Raw genomic sequence first — 17,582 nt, forward strand, 5'->3', positions numbered from 1 at the left:
ATGTAACTGAGTTGCTGCAATCTCATGATAAAATTTTAATGGATAAGGAGTTGCTTCTTATGGGTGAGCAAAGGAAGTGGTTTCTTGGGATGGAATCTACTCCTGGTGACGATGCTATGAAAATTGTTGAAATGACAACAAAGGAATTAGAATATTATATAAACTTAGTTATTAAAGCATTGAGAGGATTAAATTCCATTGTTTGCAAAAAGTTCTGTGGATAAAGTGCTACCAAACAGCATCGCATGCTGCAGAGAAATCGTTGGCGAAAAGGAAGAGTCAATCGATGTGGTAAAGTTCATTTATGTCTTATTTTAAGAAATTGCCACAGCCTCCCATCCTCCCAACCACCACCCTGATCAGTCAACAGCTATCAACATCAAGGCAAGACCCTCCACCAACAAAAATGTACTTGCTTTATTGCAATATTGTCTTTATAGGGTTGGTCTGGACCCAAACCTGCAATATTTCTGCAGTTTTCCTTCCTGTTAGTTATAGCTACCATACTGTAAATCAGATCCCCAGAACTTACCCATCTTATAGCTGGAAATGTGTATCTTCTGAGCAACATTTCCCAACCCCCAACCACCATTCTACTTGCTTTCTTTGAGTTTGACTTTTTCAGATTCCACTATACGTGAGATCATATAGTATTTGTCTTTCTCTGATTTATTTCACTTAGCATAATGCCCTCGAGGTCTATTCATGTTGTCGCAAAAGGCAGGAGAGATATCTGTACCCCCACATTCAGTGCCACATTATTCACAATAGCCAAGACATGGGAACAAGCTAAGATCAGGTACTCTTATTAACTTTCCCTATGTGTTGGCTGTGGGGATGTGGGGGGGGGGGAGGCTCAGGCCAGAGGCTGCCCTGCCATTGTGCCCTTCTTTTTACTTGCCCCCTCAGGGGGCATCATCTATGTCTTGAGGATGGGGCATTGCTTCTGCTCTGGAGAGTTTAAGTGCAGCAGCCTTCCTGGAACAGAGCCCTGGGTTGCTACACAATTCCTCATTGAAGCGCCCAGCCTCTGGCCCCCACCACTCTGCCAACTGAGTCACATGCATCCACTTCCCCCTCATCAGCCCCAAGGAGAACAGCATGACCTTTGAAGAAAGCAAAGGGTCACCTCATCAACCAGAGAGGTTTGCCAAAAAGTGAGTCTGCTGGCAACTGATCCTTCTCTCCCCCTCCCCACATCAAGAGACTCAGCATTTTTCTCCTAGGAACTCACAGAGTTGGACAATGGTGTGGGAGAAACACTTCCTCCTCACCATCATCCCAAATAGTGCTGCAGGATGACCGCCTCAACACACACACACACACACACACACACACACACACACACACACACACACTCCATCCTCTGAGGAATGAGTGCCAGAGGGCAGAGATATCAGAGCCAGGGAAAGACAAGAGGTGCGTGAATAAAGAAGACTGGGCGGCATCTGCCTTACCGCCTGCAGAACCCTTCAGAAAAGTTTCCTCCCCCTTGGAAGCCCAAAGAGCAAATGTATTCTCCACTCTACAGTATCATCCAGCAAGTTGCATAGAAGGAGAGAAAGGCAGGTGGTATGACACGGAGTGGAGAGTGGAGTGTCACAGACTAGATGGGTCACCTTGTCCCTTGGCAGGAGATCCCCACTGTCTTCTCCCAGTGTCAGCTTGTCTTCTGGGTTGATTGTGTCCCTGTAATAAATTCCTCGGTAGCACTATAGTGGCTGCAGATGTCATTACCTCATTAGGCAAGTAGATTCTCAGTAGGCCCCTGGCCTGACTTCAGTGTGGGGCTAGGGATAGTATCCAACCTGTTACAGCTGCTCGGAGTCGCCACTCCCCCAAGTTCTCCCCTTACTCACTTTTGTCCAAAATGTCAAGGACAACAGAGTGGCCAAGGATGGATTTGTAAAAAGACCTTTGGACCAGGCAGCAGAAGAGCTGGTTCTCATTCCAGTTCTACCTCAGACTTCCTATGTGACCTTGACCAAGTGACTTCCCTTCTTTGGATTTCAGGTGCCCTGGACAGTGTCTAGGGCTCTTTCCATCAAACCAGCTTTGATTCTGTATAAGAGGCTTGAAGCCCATGTGGGCCAAGTAGAGCCTTTGTCAGGCTTCCCATCGAGGGCAAGGCCAGAGACCTCGGCTGTATGTGAGTGAGGACCCCGGAGACACCAAATATCTCTTGAGATGAAAAACCAGGGGTGTAGGCTGCAGTCAAAAGCAGTGGGTCAGGTGTCAGCCCTGCTTCTCCTGAAAGTGTCCCCTTCCCACCTCCCCCATCCCTCTATAGCAGAATGTACCATCTAAAACCAACCACACTGCTTTCAGTCTTTCCAGAAAATCATGTATGGGTGAAGGTGCTATAGTGGAGAGCTCCACAGAGCATGTGTTCAGAAACCGTAGATTTCTGCTTTGCCCCTAGACGTTTAATTCCTTTTTGTTTTCTGACAAGGGCACCAGGCAAGTGATAAAGCAGACAAAATTTCTCTTCTGTGCCCCAGCAGACTTTATAGAAAGAATTATTTTGAACCTTTTCATGGGTCTTACTCTTAAAATTTTTTTCACTTACTGACAGCATGTATAGTAGGACACTCATTCCTGCCCCCCGCCCCTCCCCTCTCTGTCTTCTCTCTTCTGTGATTCTTCCCACATCATTTGGCCCTGTCTTAACTCTGCCTTCTCCAGACTGCCCCCTCTCTCCTCCCCTAAGCTCCTCTCCCACATCTCACTATGGTCAAGTCAGAAAGCTTCCAAGTCCCCCTGGCTCACCAGCAGCTGCTTCCCCCTGGAAACACTCGCTCTGAAAAAGTCGTCTCGCAACACCAGCACAGTATCTGATGTCTGCATCAGTGTGAAATAAGGATGACATATTGTTTCCTGATGTGACCATAAGGAAAAGACCTTTTTACAAGTTATAGCAACATGTATTCTCAACCAGTGCCTCCTCCCACAAAGCACATACCATCTAAAACCTTGTATTCAAAGCGCGGTCCCCAGACCGCTACATCCACCTCACCTGGCTGTGTGTCAGAAATGCAGCATCTACGGAATCAGAACCTGCATTTTAACCAGACCCTCCAGGTGATTCATATGCTTGTCAAAGTTGGAGAAGCACACTCACCTGTACATGGGCATGTGCACACCTCAGGTACAGGCTGGGAAGGTGTGGCCCATCTGCCCTATTATCCCGTTTGTAAAAAGCATGGAAAAGAGAGGTGGGCTCTGCTTCGTCCTGCAGTTCAGCAGCGGAATTTCCATGGGGCAGTGTTCTTCTGCCTTGGGCGGGACTATGAAAATCCATCTGTCCCTAGAGTTTTAGAAAGGCGAAGATGGTGAGCTTTCATGTGTGAGAGAGAAGAAGGGGCACTGGGACGAGTGAGACCTGTGGACCTTGCTGGGACCTTGGGGCTTTGTCCTGTAGCAGTGGTTCAGATCCACCCGTTTCCAGCCTCACCCTGGTACCCTTGGCCAAGGAGCATCTAGAAGTGACAGGCGGCATCTTCAGAGCCCAGCCTCTTCTGAGCAGCATTGCCACTTTGGACTTACCTGGTAACGTCTTTATTTGGTCAGAAGCTGCTCTTTCTGCTCCACTACGTGGTTTGGTCTCCTGGGAGAGACATTGCCTTCTCCATGAAGCACTCGCTGGGTCTGTCTGCACTCCAGCTTGACTCTTCCACCGACCCCTGCAGCTGGGAGGAGGAGAGAGCCCCTGCACAGTGCACTCCCCTAGCCCTCCTCCCTCCCCCTCTCCCTGCATGCTGCGGTGTGAGGACACCTGGGCGATTGGTCGTGTGTGATAACTTACTATCTTCTTTTCTCCTCTCACAATGCTAACCCATCGGAACTAACAGCCAGCATTCAAAATGAACGTAAGTCCCGGGTGCCTCTCCACACTTGTGCCTCTGGGAGGTAGGAGGGCAGGAAGGAGGGGTGAGAAAGGGCCAGGTGAGGGCACATGGGAGGATTCTTGGCCTCTCCACCCTGCCTGCTGGGGTTTCTTGACATTAGAGCCCTGTAGTGAGGTACCTTACCTCACAGGAAGGAAAGAGGGTTAGCCTGTAGCTACACAGGCAGAGGAGCAGGAGGGTAAGCATTACCACTGAGGTGGCTGGCACGGAGTCGGGGAGAACTTGAGCTCAGGACCGAGAGGAAGGAGCTACTCTTTGGCCTGCAGATGAGTCCCTGGGAAGTTCTCTGGGGAATAAAGCCTCTTTCAGCTCCTTCCTCACCAGTTTGACCATCTGTTGACCTTCCAGGACTCGGAACGATCACAGCTCTTTAGTTCTAAAAATCTAGCTGCTTTTTGTTCCTTTATTCATTCTGCAAACATTTATCAAGAATATTGTGCCCGAGGCATTATAGAAGCCGGGCCTTCAGTTTCTCATGGGGATACTGTGAAATCTTAAAGGGATTCTTCACATGCGTGGTCTGTGACACGCACTCCCTTTCCTGCAGTCTGGAATGGGACACTGTCCCCCGCCTGCTTGCCTGATTGTCTGTGTGGCTCCCGAAGCTCTTAAAAATCAGCTGTTCCATAAGCCAGGGACCCGGGCAGGTCCCTGCAGCCCTGACCACCTACTGTTTGCCCTGTTGCAGTGTCCCAGCCCCCGACCATCACCAAGCAGTCAGTGAAGGACCATATCGTGGATCCTCGAGATAACATCTTGATTGAGTGTGAAGCGAAGGGGAACCCCGCCCCCAGGTGAGTGGACTGGTGGGGAAATCCAAGCTGGGGTGGCGGACAGAAAGGGGCCTGCAAGGAGGGCATGTAACCCCCTGATGATGGTTGCAGCGGCTGAGAAATTAAATGTATCCATTCCAAAAATCTCCATTAAGCCCCCACGAGGTAGAAAGTACAACTTGGATAACTAGGAAATTTAGCTCATGAGGAAACTAGGGACCAGAAAACTTAAGTGGCTTAAGGTCGCACTGAAAAGCCGGGACTAGATATAAAGTTTCCTGACTTTCAAAATAACATTCTTTCCACTGCCTTATGTTCTCGTCATCCCCTTCACGCTTAGTTTATGGGAAGTCCCTCTCCCTAGCTAACTTGAGTCTTTCATCTGAGCTCGTCTCTGCTTGTTTCTATTCACTCAGCATCACATGAGGTGTCAGCCCAGACAAGTTGAAAGCCTGCTGTATGCCAAGCTCTGTGTTAGAATAGTTCCTCACACTGTCTTGTGCAACGACCTCACTGCCCTTCGGGGAAGGACCTATGTCCTTGTGAAGTGAAAGTGAAATGTAAGCGCAGAGATACTAAGTACCTTTTCCAAGGTCACTCAGCTTGAGAGTGGCAAAGCCTAGATTTAAACCCAGGCCTCTGACTCCCCAGGCCAGGTTTGTTTATACTGAATGGCAGGCATTGGTGATGTGCAGATGGTACGCTACGCGACCCTCATCTGGAAAGCACCTTCCAGGCTGCAGCTTTCAGGAGCCTTGTGCCAGATTCAGATCCAGATATATGACAACCCTCACATGGTGGGGGGTGTTTCAGCAGGAGAAATGAGGCCAGGCAGAGCCTCGGGTGTGTGGCAGCCTTCTGCCCCGGGTCCCCAGGTTTGCATGAGCTGGAGTAACTCAGAGCTGTGAGCCTGGAACAAGAAGAGCCTCCCTCACCCATGGTAGGAGAAGCAGGAATCACCCTGAAGGGTCAGGCAGGTTGTGGGTGACCTTGCTTCTGAGGGCTCAGTTTTATGAAGGCTGCTTTTTCCTTCAAAGCTGCCCCTCCTGGGCTATAATGTGTGGCCACTGCCTTCCAGTCTCCACCCACTGAGAAGGGGCACAGATAACCTGAACCCTTTCGCTCTGGCTTTAGAGTCCATGATCAAATAAGGAGGCAGGAGGAGCAGAGCCAGGTCCCTGATGTGTGGGTCAGGTGGAATGTGAACTTGGGTTTGCATTCCTAGTTGGAGGTTGGCAATACCCTGGCATGGGAGCAGCAGCTGACTCTGGATTTAGAAGAATCAAAATCACTGCCTGCTCCTCCAAAGAACATAATTCTCAGGGGCTACTTGGGTATCTACCACTTAGAGCCGTGACTGCCAGCCGTGGCTACCATCAGGGACCTGCCCCGGAGATCCAGTGGGTGGAACTGGGGATGCTGCATTTGTCAGGCTTCCCGGGTAGTTCTGCCACTCAGCCAGGGCTGGGACCCACTGGCATGGAGCTGTGGTATGGGGACTGAGTCAAGGACTAGGGCCCTAAGAGTCTCAGCTGGAGCCCAGAACCCACCCTGTTACTCTGTTCCTCCTGCCCGCCCCCAATTGTCCACAGCTTCCACTGGACTCGCAACAGCAGGTTCTTCAATGTCGCCAAGGACCCCCGGGTGTCAATGAGGAGGAGGTCTGGGACCCTGGTGATTGACTTCCGCAGTGGCGGGCGGCCAGAGGAGTATGAGGGGGAATACCAGTGCTTTGCTCGCAACAAATTTGGCACGGCCCTGTCCAATAGGATCCGCCTGCAGGTGTCCAGTGAGTAGCGTGGGGCAGAGCTGAGATACATTCCTTTGTACGTGGAGGGGAAGGCATGGACGGTCAGTGCAGAAGGGCCTCCCCCGCCTCTGGCCTGTTGGTACCCTGGAGTCCTGCATGGCCTGCTTGCTTTTCTGCCTCTGAGCTGGGACACACCTCCCCAACTCAAAAAGATTCCTTGGAAAGGAAGTTCCAAACCAGAGTCTTGACCAGCTTCACTGGCCAGTCTGGGCACAGGAGGAAGGGAAGGAGAGGAACCTTTGAAGATGTGCATCCACTCAAAGGGCCTCTCTCACCTCCTTTAGATGCATGGACCCTGTCCCTCTCTCCTGCCCCCCTCACTCTCCATCTCCCCGTCCCCTCCTCAAATTCCTCCCTCTAACTCCGCGCCTTGCCCCAGCTCAAGTCATCACCCTCATTTCATTCTCTTCTGTGTTTCTCCCCAGAATCTCCACTGTGGCCGAAGGAAAGTCTAGACCCCGTGGTGGTTCAAGAAGGCGCTCCCTTGACACTCCAGTGCAACCCCCCACCCGGACTTCCATCCCCAGTCATCTTCTGGATGAGCAGCTGTAAGTCTTAGGGGCCTGGTGTTCTATGCCTATTTTAACCTTAGGAAGTGGGGTGGGTGTGTTAATGGGAGGCGCTTGCCCAAGGCGAGAAGACCTTGACTTGTGAGAAGCAGATCTGGCCACATGGCTGAGAACATAGGCTCTGTAGAGAGAGGTTGCTTGAGCTCATTTCCTAAAACCGGCTGTTATTAGCTGTGTGATCTTGAGCAAGGTGCTTAACGTCTCTGGACCTGTTTCCTCCTCTAGAAAAACAGGGCTGATAATTGTCCTTATCTAATAGATTTGTTGTAGGAATAAATAAGGCAATACATCTAAAGTGCTTGTAACAGGGCCAGACACACAGTAAGTGCTCAATAATATTTGTGATGATGAAGAGCAGGAGAAAAGGGAAGAAGGAAGAAGAGGAGAAACTGTGTTTTTTAATAGACCAATTGAACGTGGGTTGACGGCAAGCTTTCTCTTTCAGTCCTTGGTTGGTCTGGATTCACTCTTCTTGTAAGACAGTATGGGGGGATGTGGGAATGAAACTTTTGATAAATGATTGATGGGGAGGTAGGATGTTTGGAGCAGGGGATAGAGTGTCATCATTTGGAGCTTGACCTGGCTCAGTTTTAGAATGAGTCTCATTTAACCACTCTGGACCTCAGTTACTAAAGGTGGCGAGGGTGGGGGGAGCATTATGAAGGTGAATAGAGGACTGCTATCTATCTGTGTCTCTTCCTGGCTTTCCTTCTTCCCTCCACTTCTGCCTTCCCTTCCCCCTCCTTCCATAGACGCATCCATCTGTCCTCAATCTATACATTATAGATCTCGTGCCTGCCTGCCTGCCATCCATCATTCTATCCATTCCTGAATTCTTACCAGCCTACTTCCGAAAGAGGCTTCCGTGTCAGTGATGGAGCATGTGAGTTGTCTTGCAGAGTGCAGGGGGCTTTGTGCCCAGTCGTCCCTCTCTTCCCTCATTACAGAGCGCATCTGTGGGCAAGGTTGTCTGGCCACAGGCTGGGGTGGTGGTTTTTAGCTAACAGTTCGCACCCTCCTCTCTCATCCCCTGCATCACACGTGTCACCGGGTGTGTCCATCCTACCTCCTGAGCAGACCTCGTGACCCCCCTCCTCTTTCTACCCTCACTGACATCTCCCTAGCACAGGCCACCATGAGCATTTCCCTGGGTTGAAATAATTATCCATAACTGGCCTCCCTGGTCTTTCTAAAAACATAATGTGACAGTTTCACTCATACACTCAAAGCCCTCCATTGGCTCCTTCATCATCTCAGACAAAGTCTGGACTCCTTTCCTTGGCAGACAGTTCCCTTCCTGATCTGGTCCCCTCTGCCTCTCCAGTCCTTCCCCCGTTCCCCGCAACCTCCCCAACTCCCTACTCAGGCACTGTCGCCTTTAGCATACTGTTCCTGCTGCTTAGAACCCTCTTAGCTCCTTTCTCTTCTGCCTGGTAAATGTCACGCAGCCTTCAAGCCACACTCAAGGCCTGTAGAGTGGACTGGCTGCTCCTCAGTTCATCCCCTTCTTACCTGGGCTTTCCACTCACCATAGTGCGCTGCAATTATTGAGTTATCCACTGTCTCTTCTAGACTGCAGACTGTTTGAGGGCAGGGTTCTGTCTTACTCCTCTCTCTTCCACCAGTACCTAGCATAGTACCTGCACGTAGTAGGCCTACAGGAAATATTTGATAAATGATTTCAACAACTGACCAGCCCATCTTTGGAAAGTTGACGTCATTAACTTTGTGCTTTAAGAAATGGTGACTTAGAAAACACTCGGGGATAGGAAGGAGTTCGCTATGAGTAGTCAACCCCAGAAGTATACTTTTACAAACCAAATAGCCTGGAAAGCTGGCTATTTGAGTACATAAAATATAGTGCTTGAAAAAATATAGACAATGCATTCAGCATTCTCAGCCACTCCTATGATCTCATTAATTCTAAAAAGTACACATTTTTATTTTTCGCATCTCTAAAATTGGAAGGCGTCCTACAATGGATGGTATGCACCATCGATTGGTATGCATGCTTAAAATTATAACTGGTAATGGTTTTTCTTTCTGGGGGGGTCGGGGTTAGAAAACAAAACAGGTGACTTGGACTCTTGATTTGGGAGCTTCTGAAGGATCATGCCCTCATGCCTCCACCCTCTGGCCTCGGGGCCACTCAGATCTTCTGTGGCATGAACAGGAGACAGAAAAATAGGGTCATAGAGCATGGGTGTGATGAGCAAGCAGGTCTGAATCTAAATCCTACTCTCCCCTCATTGCTTTTGCAACCAGAAGAGTTAAGTCCTCTGCTTTCTTATCTGTAAAATGGGGATAAGCCCCACTTCAGAGTTGAGAGTGAAATAGACCAAATAATGTGGAACTCCTGGCCCCACCAGGCCTTCTCTCTGTAGGTGGTCACTCACCATAAACTTCATGATAATTATTACTGTTATCATTACTGCTAACCTCCCACTGTATCTCTGCTTCCTTATAGCCATGGAACCCATCACCCAGAATAAGCGGGTCTCCCAGGGCCATAACGGAGACCTATATTTCTCTAATGTGATGGTGCAGGACATGCAGACCGACTACAGCTGCAACGCCCGCTTCCACTTTACCCACACCATCCAGCAGAAGAACCCGTTCACCCTCAAGGTCCTCACCAGTAAGTTCAGGCCCCTGCCTGGGGCTGGGGGTTGCGGGCGGCAGCCCACCTAGCCTGAGCAGCCCCTGGTGCTGGGTCTAGGGAGAGCCTTGTCTGAGGCTGACACAGAAATCCTTCCAGCTTATTGTGCCTGAGCTACTTTAACTTCCTTAAACCACATCTCCTTCTTTGCCTTGAGTTGAACTTAGCCGTACTCTAACCCAGTGCTTCTGAGACTTTGGTGGGAATCAGAATCACCTGGTGAACTTGGCGCCATCCTCAGGCCCCGCGCTATCCCACCGCTTTTTCTTCATTAGCTTCCAGGGGGTTTCGACACTCTGGAATTTGACTAGCCCTGCTTTAAACGGTCATCCGGTATCCCTCTCCTAGTATACTCAGCTTGATTACTTCTTTTATTTCTAGTCATTGTTTGGTTATCTTGATTTCTAGAGTAAATCCACAGAATGGACTATTCAAATTAGTAGGTACACCTACATGAATTGTATTTGATTCTGTGGTACACGTATGTGCTGGGCCATATGGAATCGCTGTGTTTGCAAGTTGCAGGTCTATGTTTAGTTTTGTTTTTGTTTTTATTCCCTGATTTTGTTTAACTAGTACCAAAGCAAGTCAGCATTTCCTGCCCCATTATAGTGTTGGTGGCCTTCCATAGAGGAGAGAGAGAAGCTAGTCAGTTCAGAGACACACTTCTTGCCAGGGAACCGCTGGCTGGGAGCTTTGGCTGCAGAGTTCCCAGCCTGCTCAGGACATTGAAAGTGGCTGTGTTGGTTTACTCCATGGATTTACAAATGCCTTCCGTAGAAGAGCCCCCTGTCTCCAGAGACCATAATCTGTCTGACTCAGCTGTGAATGATGTTTTCAATACTGTGGAAAGTGGCAGTTGTGGAAGAGGCCAGGCAGGGGTCACCACATGGGCGTTGGCAGCTTCCACAAGTCGGAGAAAAGAGGTTGAACCTTGGCTTCTTGGAACCCACATGCAAGTTGTTGACGACGCCTCCTTGGAGGATGTGGGAGGCTGGGGGGAGGGGGGGGCTTGGATGAACTCCTCACTCAGGACATGTGGGGGCCTGACCCCCTAATGCCCTCTTCTCTCCTCATCAGTCCCTGCGCATAATGCAAACAGGCAGCGCTGAGAGTCAGCCCAGCTCCACACTCTGTTTCTATCAGGGCATCAAGTTGGACCCACAAGAAGCAGTTTCTTTTCTGCTCCTTTTTCCCTGCTGTGGGTACTATTTTTCCTTTCTCTTCTTTTTCTTCCCTTTTTCACTTCCTTCCCCTCCCTCTTTCTTTCCCCCACTCTCATCTTCTCCCTCTGATCCCATTTTACCCACCTCTAATCCTCCCTCTCCTGCCTTTGCAGGTCCCCACACACTGTTTTGAACTACCTGTAATTTAATAGCCAACAGGATGGCCAGAAACCCAGGGACAAGGCCTGGCAGGGTCACCCAGCTTCAGCCTGCTTGCTGCCCCCTGCCTGGCTTTCTTATTCAGGACCGTAGCCCAGACAGGAGCCCTGAAGAAGAAAGTTGGGTTGTCTGAAGTTTCTCCTAGTACAAGGCAGGGGTGACTGCCTGCCAGCTGGCCAAGCTGGGAAGGACAGTGTGGTCTGCCCAGGACCTCAGAGTGCCTCCACAGCAGGACAAGGCTGGCAGCACTGGGCACTGGGAGGGGCAGGAATGTCAAGAGCAAGATTCTCACTGAGCTGATCCCTGGATGGTCTGCAGTGCCATCACCTGGATCCCTTTCTCCCTGCCCACGAGATGCTTGAAGGCAGCCTGCCATTTGGGGACTGAGGCAGGTGACTGTCTGCGGTCCTGGGCAGAGGCCTCCACTGTCACGCAGGGTAGAGGCATGCAGATGGAGGTGGTAAAGAGCCTTCCTCTGTATAATTAAGCAGTTAGAGATTTCAACACATTTAGAGGTTGGACTTTCCAGAAATATCCTTTTCTCTGAGGTAAGGGATGTTCGTTACTGCTCCGTTTCTGGGTCCCCTACTCCACTGAAAACTCTCAAATGCTGAAAATCCCCCAGGTGCTGGGAACAGAACTCTGTCAGCTTCCTGGGGTCTCCCAGGGGCAGCTGTGGCCGGAACAAGTTCTAGGCATCCACACCAGCCCAGATTTGGGTACAGTTGCTTAAAATAGCACAGTGGAGCTCTCTCTGCTTCCTGCCTGGAAAGGACACAGGCTTTTTTTCTGTACCTTTTGAACCAGGTCTGGGGGTGGGCGGCAAAACAGCCAATTAGGATGGCTTCAGAGACTGTTCTCACCAGGGGTTTCTGTCACAGTTTGCTCATGGGGGAAGAAATAAATCTCATCACAGCCGATTTTGCATTACCTGCAATAAAGGAAGGGGAGAAAGGTATCCAATACAAAATACTGGGCAATCTAAAATCACTTTTAAATTTGTTCTGGGATGTAGTGAAAGACAGGCTAACAAAAACGTGCTGGTCCCTTTGCCCACATCAGGATAGGTTCCAGTCCGTCCTGGTGCCTCTGCCACACGAGAGGCAGTAGTGGTGAGGGAGGAGGGTTCTCTGTGAGGCAGACAAGGAACACTAACCTGCTTCCTTCTAACGTCCACTGTCTAAGTGATGCTCTGAGAGGAGTCAGATGTCTCCCTGACGTTCTCAGATGTGCTCCAGAATCCACAAACTGGGGTCCAGTCCGAACTTGGGTCACTTCTCTGGAAAGAGATAGTTTCTATTTCACCTGGTGGTGTGGGAGCATGAAACAAGGCCCTGTCATCTGTGTGTGTCCCTAGGAGAGGAAGGTGACCTGAATCCAGCACTTTGCCACTCTGCCTCTTCATTGCCTTGCAGGTCAGTTCCCACCCTTAGCTCCGGATAAACCTAAGCTGACTTCCCAAACCCAGGAGGGGGAAGTCCTGAACGCTGAAAATCTCCCTACTGAGTGTTAGGCAGGTTTGGGATGCAGCGCCATGCAGTCTCAAAGAAGAGCTTCATGGCCGCCATGTCAGTTGTAACAGGATTTGAGCTGTCTTCAAATATGCAAATGCTCTGGCGCAGCACCTCTCTTCTCTCGGGCAGTTGGAGCGTCCTGGGCTTCTCAGGGCTGTCTGCTTGGCTTACAGTCAGCTGTTCCACCCCCGACTTTCTGTGGGTACTGTCAAAACTTGAACCCAGCTGGAAGTGGACGGGAGTAGAAGAGTGAAAAGCTACCTAAGGATGTTGGCATGATTATGTGCCCTGTTTCAAAATGTCTTTCTCTCTGTGGGTTAAATGCCCTGGGGTTTTCATTACCTCATGTTGGAACTGAGACCACACCACTGGTCTTGCTCCTAAGGTAATATCTTTACCCCAAGACAGTCTAGAGCATTCTGAGTCTCCAGCTTAATCAGCAGGCCTTTCTCAATCCAAAATGTGGAACTCACAGTGCTTGTGTAGCACGCCCTCCCCTCTCCCTCGCTCCCCCTCTCCCCCTCTCCTTCTCCTTCTCTCCTCCCCCTCTCTCCCTCCCCCTCTCTCTCGCCCCTCCTCCTCTCCCCCCTCTGCTTTTCCTTCCTCCACCTCCCCCTTCTTCCCCTCTCCCCTTCTCCCCCTCTCCTCCCCCTCTCTCCCTCTCCCTCTCCCCCTCTCTCTCCCCCCTCCTCCTCTCCCCCCTCTCCTTTTCCTTCCTCCACCTCCCCCTTCTTCCCCTCTCCCCTTCTTCCCGTCCACTCCCTCTTGGCCCTACTCCCCCTCTCCGTCTGTCTTCCTTTCTCCCTTTCTCTCTCTCCCTCTCTCCCTCCCTCTTCCTGACTCCCCCACCCCTCCTACCCAGGCTCCCTTTATAATCCTAAAATCTGAACCTCAACCTAGCTCTCCCCACCAACCTGGACCACTTCTAGCCTCCTCAGAAGGAGGCCTTTCTGCCAACAGACACATCTGGGAGACCAAAGTGTGCCCACTGGTCAGGTTGGGGATGCTTTGCTGGCCAGCACAGATTTTTGGACATTGCCAAGGGTCCCTCTGTCCCACTGTGTTGATGAACTATTTCTCTGGACGCCTTCTTTCTTTTACCTCCCGCCCCTTGCCACTTAGCCTCTGCTCAGGTAGGACTTTGCTCTTTCCCCGGGGCTCACTAACGCTTTTTCTTTAGCTACCCCAAGAACTGGCCTGATCCAGAGACCTGAGAACTGAGGATATTGATGGGCAGAAGGTGTTCAAAAGATTGCTACAGAATACTGCTAATCCTCATTTCATTCATTTGAAAAACCGATGGGACCAAGCAATAAAGGGTCAAGCCTAATATTTTAATTAAAAAAGAAACTTATTTTATTATTGCCTTCTTTTGCAGGATTTAACCTTTTCTTCCCTTTTTGGCTGTTTTGTGTTGCTTGTTCTTCACCAAGCATATTTCCAAATATGCCATGCCTTTTCTTTGCAAAAGACCACCGGTGCTCTCCCGGTTGTTTTTGTGGCTTTGCATTTCTGTTTGTTCTCTCCCCCTTTTGCCTCCGTGACCTCTCCGTGGCCTCCTGTTTGCTCACCCTCTTTTGTTTATTGCAGACCACCCCTATAATGACTCGTCTTTAAGAAACCACCCTGACATGTACAGTGGTGAGTCGCTGTGGTAACCTTGGGAGTAACCTTGCCTGTCCTAACCCATTTGCCTAACTTGACTGATACCATGTCATTATCTCGTGCTGGGTGGCAGGTCTGACATTTGGCCAGGCCAGGGTTCCATGGTGCCACCTCCAGAACGCTGCTCGCCAGGAAGACAGTGGCCAGACTGGGAGTTTGAGGTGGCTCATGTGGTGGTGTGTTCTCCTCATACTTGCAGGCCTCCAGTTGCTCAATTCTGGACAAGTTGGTCAAACCAGGATAGGACTTCAAAAGGGTTTCAGTAGAAACTTAAGAATCAGTGGCAGGTGGATGGAAAATATCTGAGGATACGTGAGTGCCCACAGTGAGGAGAAAACAGGAAGTCTTCATATCAGTGGTTTAAACAGCATGGAAAGCTTTGTAGTGCATGTTTAGTTAACTCTTAAGTGTGTAGATGTGAATTGCCTTCTCTGTAGTCTGGCCATAGCTACTGGGGATATCATGTCAGATCCCTTGTCTCTTTAAAATGCATCGGGGAAACGGAGCAAGAGTCCACTCTGAGCTCTCTTTCAAGGTGAGTGTAAATGAAGCTGGACTGTCCATTGTACTCTGTCACTTGGGCCTCATCTCTCCTCTGAGAGTCCGTGCTCGGTGCCCACCAGCCCACACATTTGCAAGTCATGGCACAGTTTCCATGAGGTATATTTTGGTTGCTCAAGCTTATTACGGAGTAATTGGCTATTTCCACACCTGAGTTACCCCCACCATGGCTATGAATGTCTTATTTTCCCTGAGCAGCCAGAGGAATCATTATTTTCTGGCTCTGGTGAGGCAGCTGGCCCTCATCATCAGTTATGCCTCAGGAGCCAAGGCTGCAGGTCCCCAGGGGGTCATTGTGGGCTCAACTAGATAGGAAGTGTCTGAATTGCGATGTGCTAATATAAATAATGATTGGTGTCTGGAGTGGGGGATGGGAAGAGGGAATGAGAGCCAAGGAGAGAGGCAAAGGCTCTAACTTGGCACCAAACAGCTAGAGCCACACTGAGATCCTGCCAAGGAGATGTACTGCCGGAGGAAGCAGAGGACCTTTGTTGGATCCTGGGCATTGTCTGTTTTCACAATAATGGGGCCAACCACCATTGTGTCAAGAGCCCCAGAGCACTGGTATGGAATGTGCCTTTTTCTAAGTTGGATTCTGGGTAATCTGTTATGGAATATTCTTAAAGCACCAGAAGGTCCCTTAAAGACCATCCCATCCCAGCTTCTCTTTATACCTATAAGATAATCCATTCAGGAGACATGCGTGTAGAGATGTTTTATCAATGGAATAAGTTTGAGTGATTCCAGCCAGTTTGTGACCAGTGTACCGTGTTTCCCGAAAATAAGACCTAGCCAAAAACTATCAGCTCTAATGCGTCTGTCTTATTTTAATATAAGACCCAGTCTTATATAATATACACAATGTAATACAATGTAATACCGGGTCTTATATTAATTTTTGCTCCAAAAGACGCATTAGAGCTGATGGACCGACTTGGTCTTATTTTCGGGGAAACACAGTAGCTATTCTTATAAGAACCATCCACAGCTGTGAAACCAAGCAAAGCTCACATGAGATTGACCCCTTCTCTTCAGTCCAAGGTAGAACGGGGCTGACCAAGTATAAAGCCAACTGGAAAGAATATAAAGTCAAAGTGAGGCACATGTTGAACAAAGGATTGCTAGTTTGAAAGAAATAGAAAGTGAAAAGGAAGGAAAGAAGATAAGGTCTTTCCTGAGTGCAGAGAGCTAGATAGAGAGACGCAGTGCAATGAAAAATGCCCAGTGCATCTCTGTGCTTTGCTGTGAAATATGACATGTCTCTTTAGTAGCAGAAGGGCCATCCTGTAATTACCCTTTGTTCTAGTGATTCCTACAGTGGTTTGGTATCCTCTGCACATATGTCAGATGCCCCCTGACTTGCCACTTAGAATTCACGCAGGCCAGGAAATAAGGAAGATAAGAGTGTGCACGCTGAAGTAGACTGCCTTGAATTAAACTCAGGCTGTAAGACGTACCACTGAGTAACCTTGGGCAAGTCTTTTAGCATGTCAGAACTTTAATTTCTTCATCTGAGAAATGGGTATATTACCTACCCCATAGGATTGTTGTGAACATTAAATAGGATAATGTGCATACGGTTCTAGACACATCAGTCACCCATTATGATATTAAAGGGAATCGTTTAGTGTTGACTGTAGCAAGTGTAATTATTGTATGCTTCTGAAATTAGGAGAGACTCAGAGTACTTGAAAAGAAGCCAAGAGGAGAGAGGTAGGCACGATTATGGGAAGAAAGTACTATGGAGGGAGAAATTTTATGGCAGATCAGAAAAACGAAAGCTGTTCAGATCTCAGCTGTGCAGAGAACTGGATAAGAAAAAAGTTCCAACTACTGCATGAGAGATTTGCGTTAGACAGAAGAGATTTCCTGGCAGTGGAAGATATCAAGTGTTTCTAGACAAAGTTCTTTTCTCATCTTCTGGGATTGTTGGTCCAGCCATTCCTAGAGCCAAAGAGGTGGATGAGATCCCAGGGATCCAGCCTGTGAGTTCTCAATTCTGAGAACTGAAAGCAAATGGAGAATCCAGCTGCTCATTAAAGCTGTTTTTTAACAAAAGTTTTTGGACACATCTGATTCACTTTTGGACACATCTGATTCACTGAACTCTCTTTTGTTAACACGCAACACTTGACAGAGGGGAGAAACTCAGGTTTTCAGCAGTCTTGACCATTTTTCTTGCAGGAGACAATTGAAGCATTTTTCTCTAGCCCTTTTTAAGCTGAGGTGGTTGAGGCGGTGTCATCGCCTGATGTCCCCATGCTCACCAGATTCCTCAGGGAACCCGTGAGCCTACTCTTGAGCCACAGCTGTGAGAGCAGGAGAGGAAAGATTGTCCTTGGGCTAAAGGTCAGATGGGGCCACGGGGGAAGCTCTTCCTGAATCCACATGAATATGAGCTTTGGCACCTGGGTTCTAAGTTTGAGCAGGTGTTGGGTCTGACCTCAGCCCTGAAAATCAGGGAGAGTAAGAGAAGCATCATCAGGCGGGACAGGTTCTTCAGGGATCCCCGCTTCCGTGATAAGAGAGAGGCTGTCCAGTGACACCCTAGGAAACAATCATTTACACTGTTTGGAGTCTCTTAGAGTCTCATATAGTAATCACCTTTGTCTCACAGATTCTTCCTGGGTCTGCTTCTACAGGGAAAGAAATTAACCACCCTGCCTTGGGAGCAGTGACTGTGTTCTCCTTCATAAGTTTTCATGTAAATCCCTCCTGCTGGAGCTGACCACATCTCT

The 17,582-nt window shown here is 49.2% G+C and overlaps 1 protein-coding gene across 26 annotated transcripts in view; it reads left to right on the plus strand.

Annotated features, from left to right (window-relative positions):
- NFASC (neurofascin) overlaps positions 1–17,582 on the plus strand; it is a gene marked incomplete at its 3' end in the record, with an annotated part of 189,908 nt that overhangs the window by 117,154 nt on the left and 55,172 nt on the right. For 14 of the 26 annotated variants that reach the window (XR_013991716.1, XM_081025939.1, XM_081025960.1 and 11 more), the window contains 6 exons: positions 3,852–3,869; positions 4,597–4,702; positions 6,274–6,470; positions 6,917–7,039; positions 9,528–9,698; positions 14,209–14,259. Coding sequence is in view for 25 of the 26 variants with exons in the window: in XM_081025939.1 (XP_080882065.1) it covers positions 3,852–3,869; positions 4,597–4,702; positions 6,274–6,470; positions 6,917–7,039; positions 9,528–9,698; positions 14,209–14,259 (666 nt within the window). The remainder of the gene's footprint in view (positions 1–3,851; positions 3,870–4,596; positions 4,703–6,273; positions 6,471–6,916; positions 7,040–9,527; positions 9,699–14,208; positions 14,260–17,582) is intronic. The other 12 variants (XM_081025950.1, XM_081025945.1, XM_081025947.1 and 9 more) reach the window with 3 other exon arrangements.

Source organism: Rhinolophus hipposideros (genome assembly GCF_964194185.1).
Source record: "Rhinolophus hipposideros genome assembly, chromosome: 19".
In the NCBI taxonomy this organism is placed as follows: Eukaryota; Metazoa; Chordata; class Mammalia; order Chiroptera; family Rhinolophidae; genus Rhinolophus; species Rhinolophus hipposideros.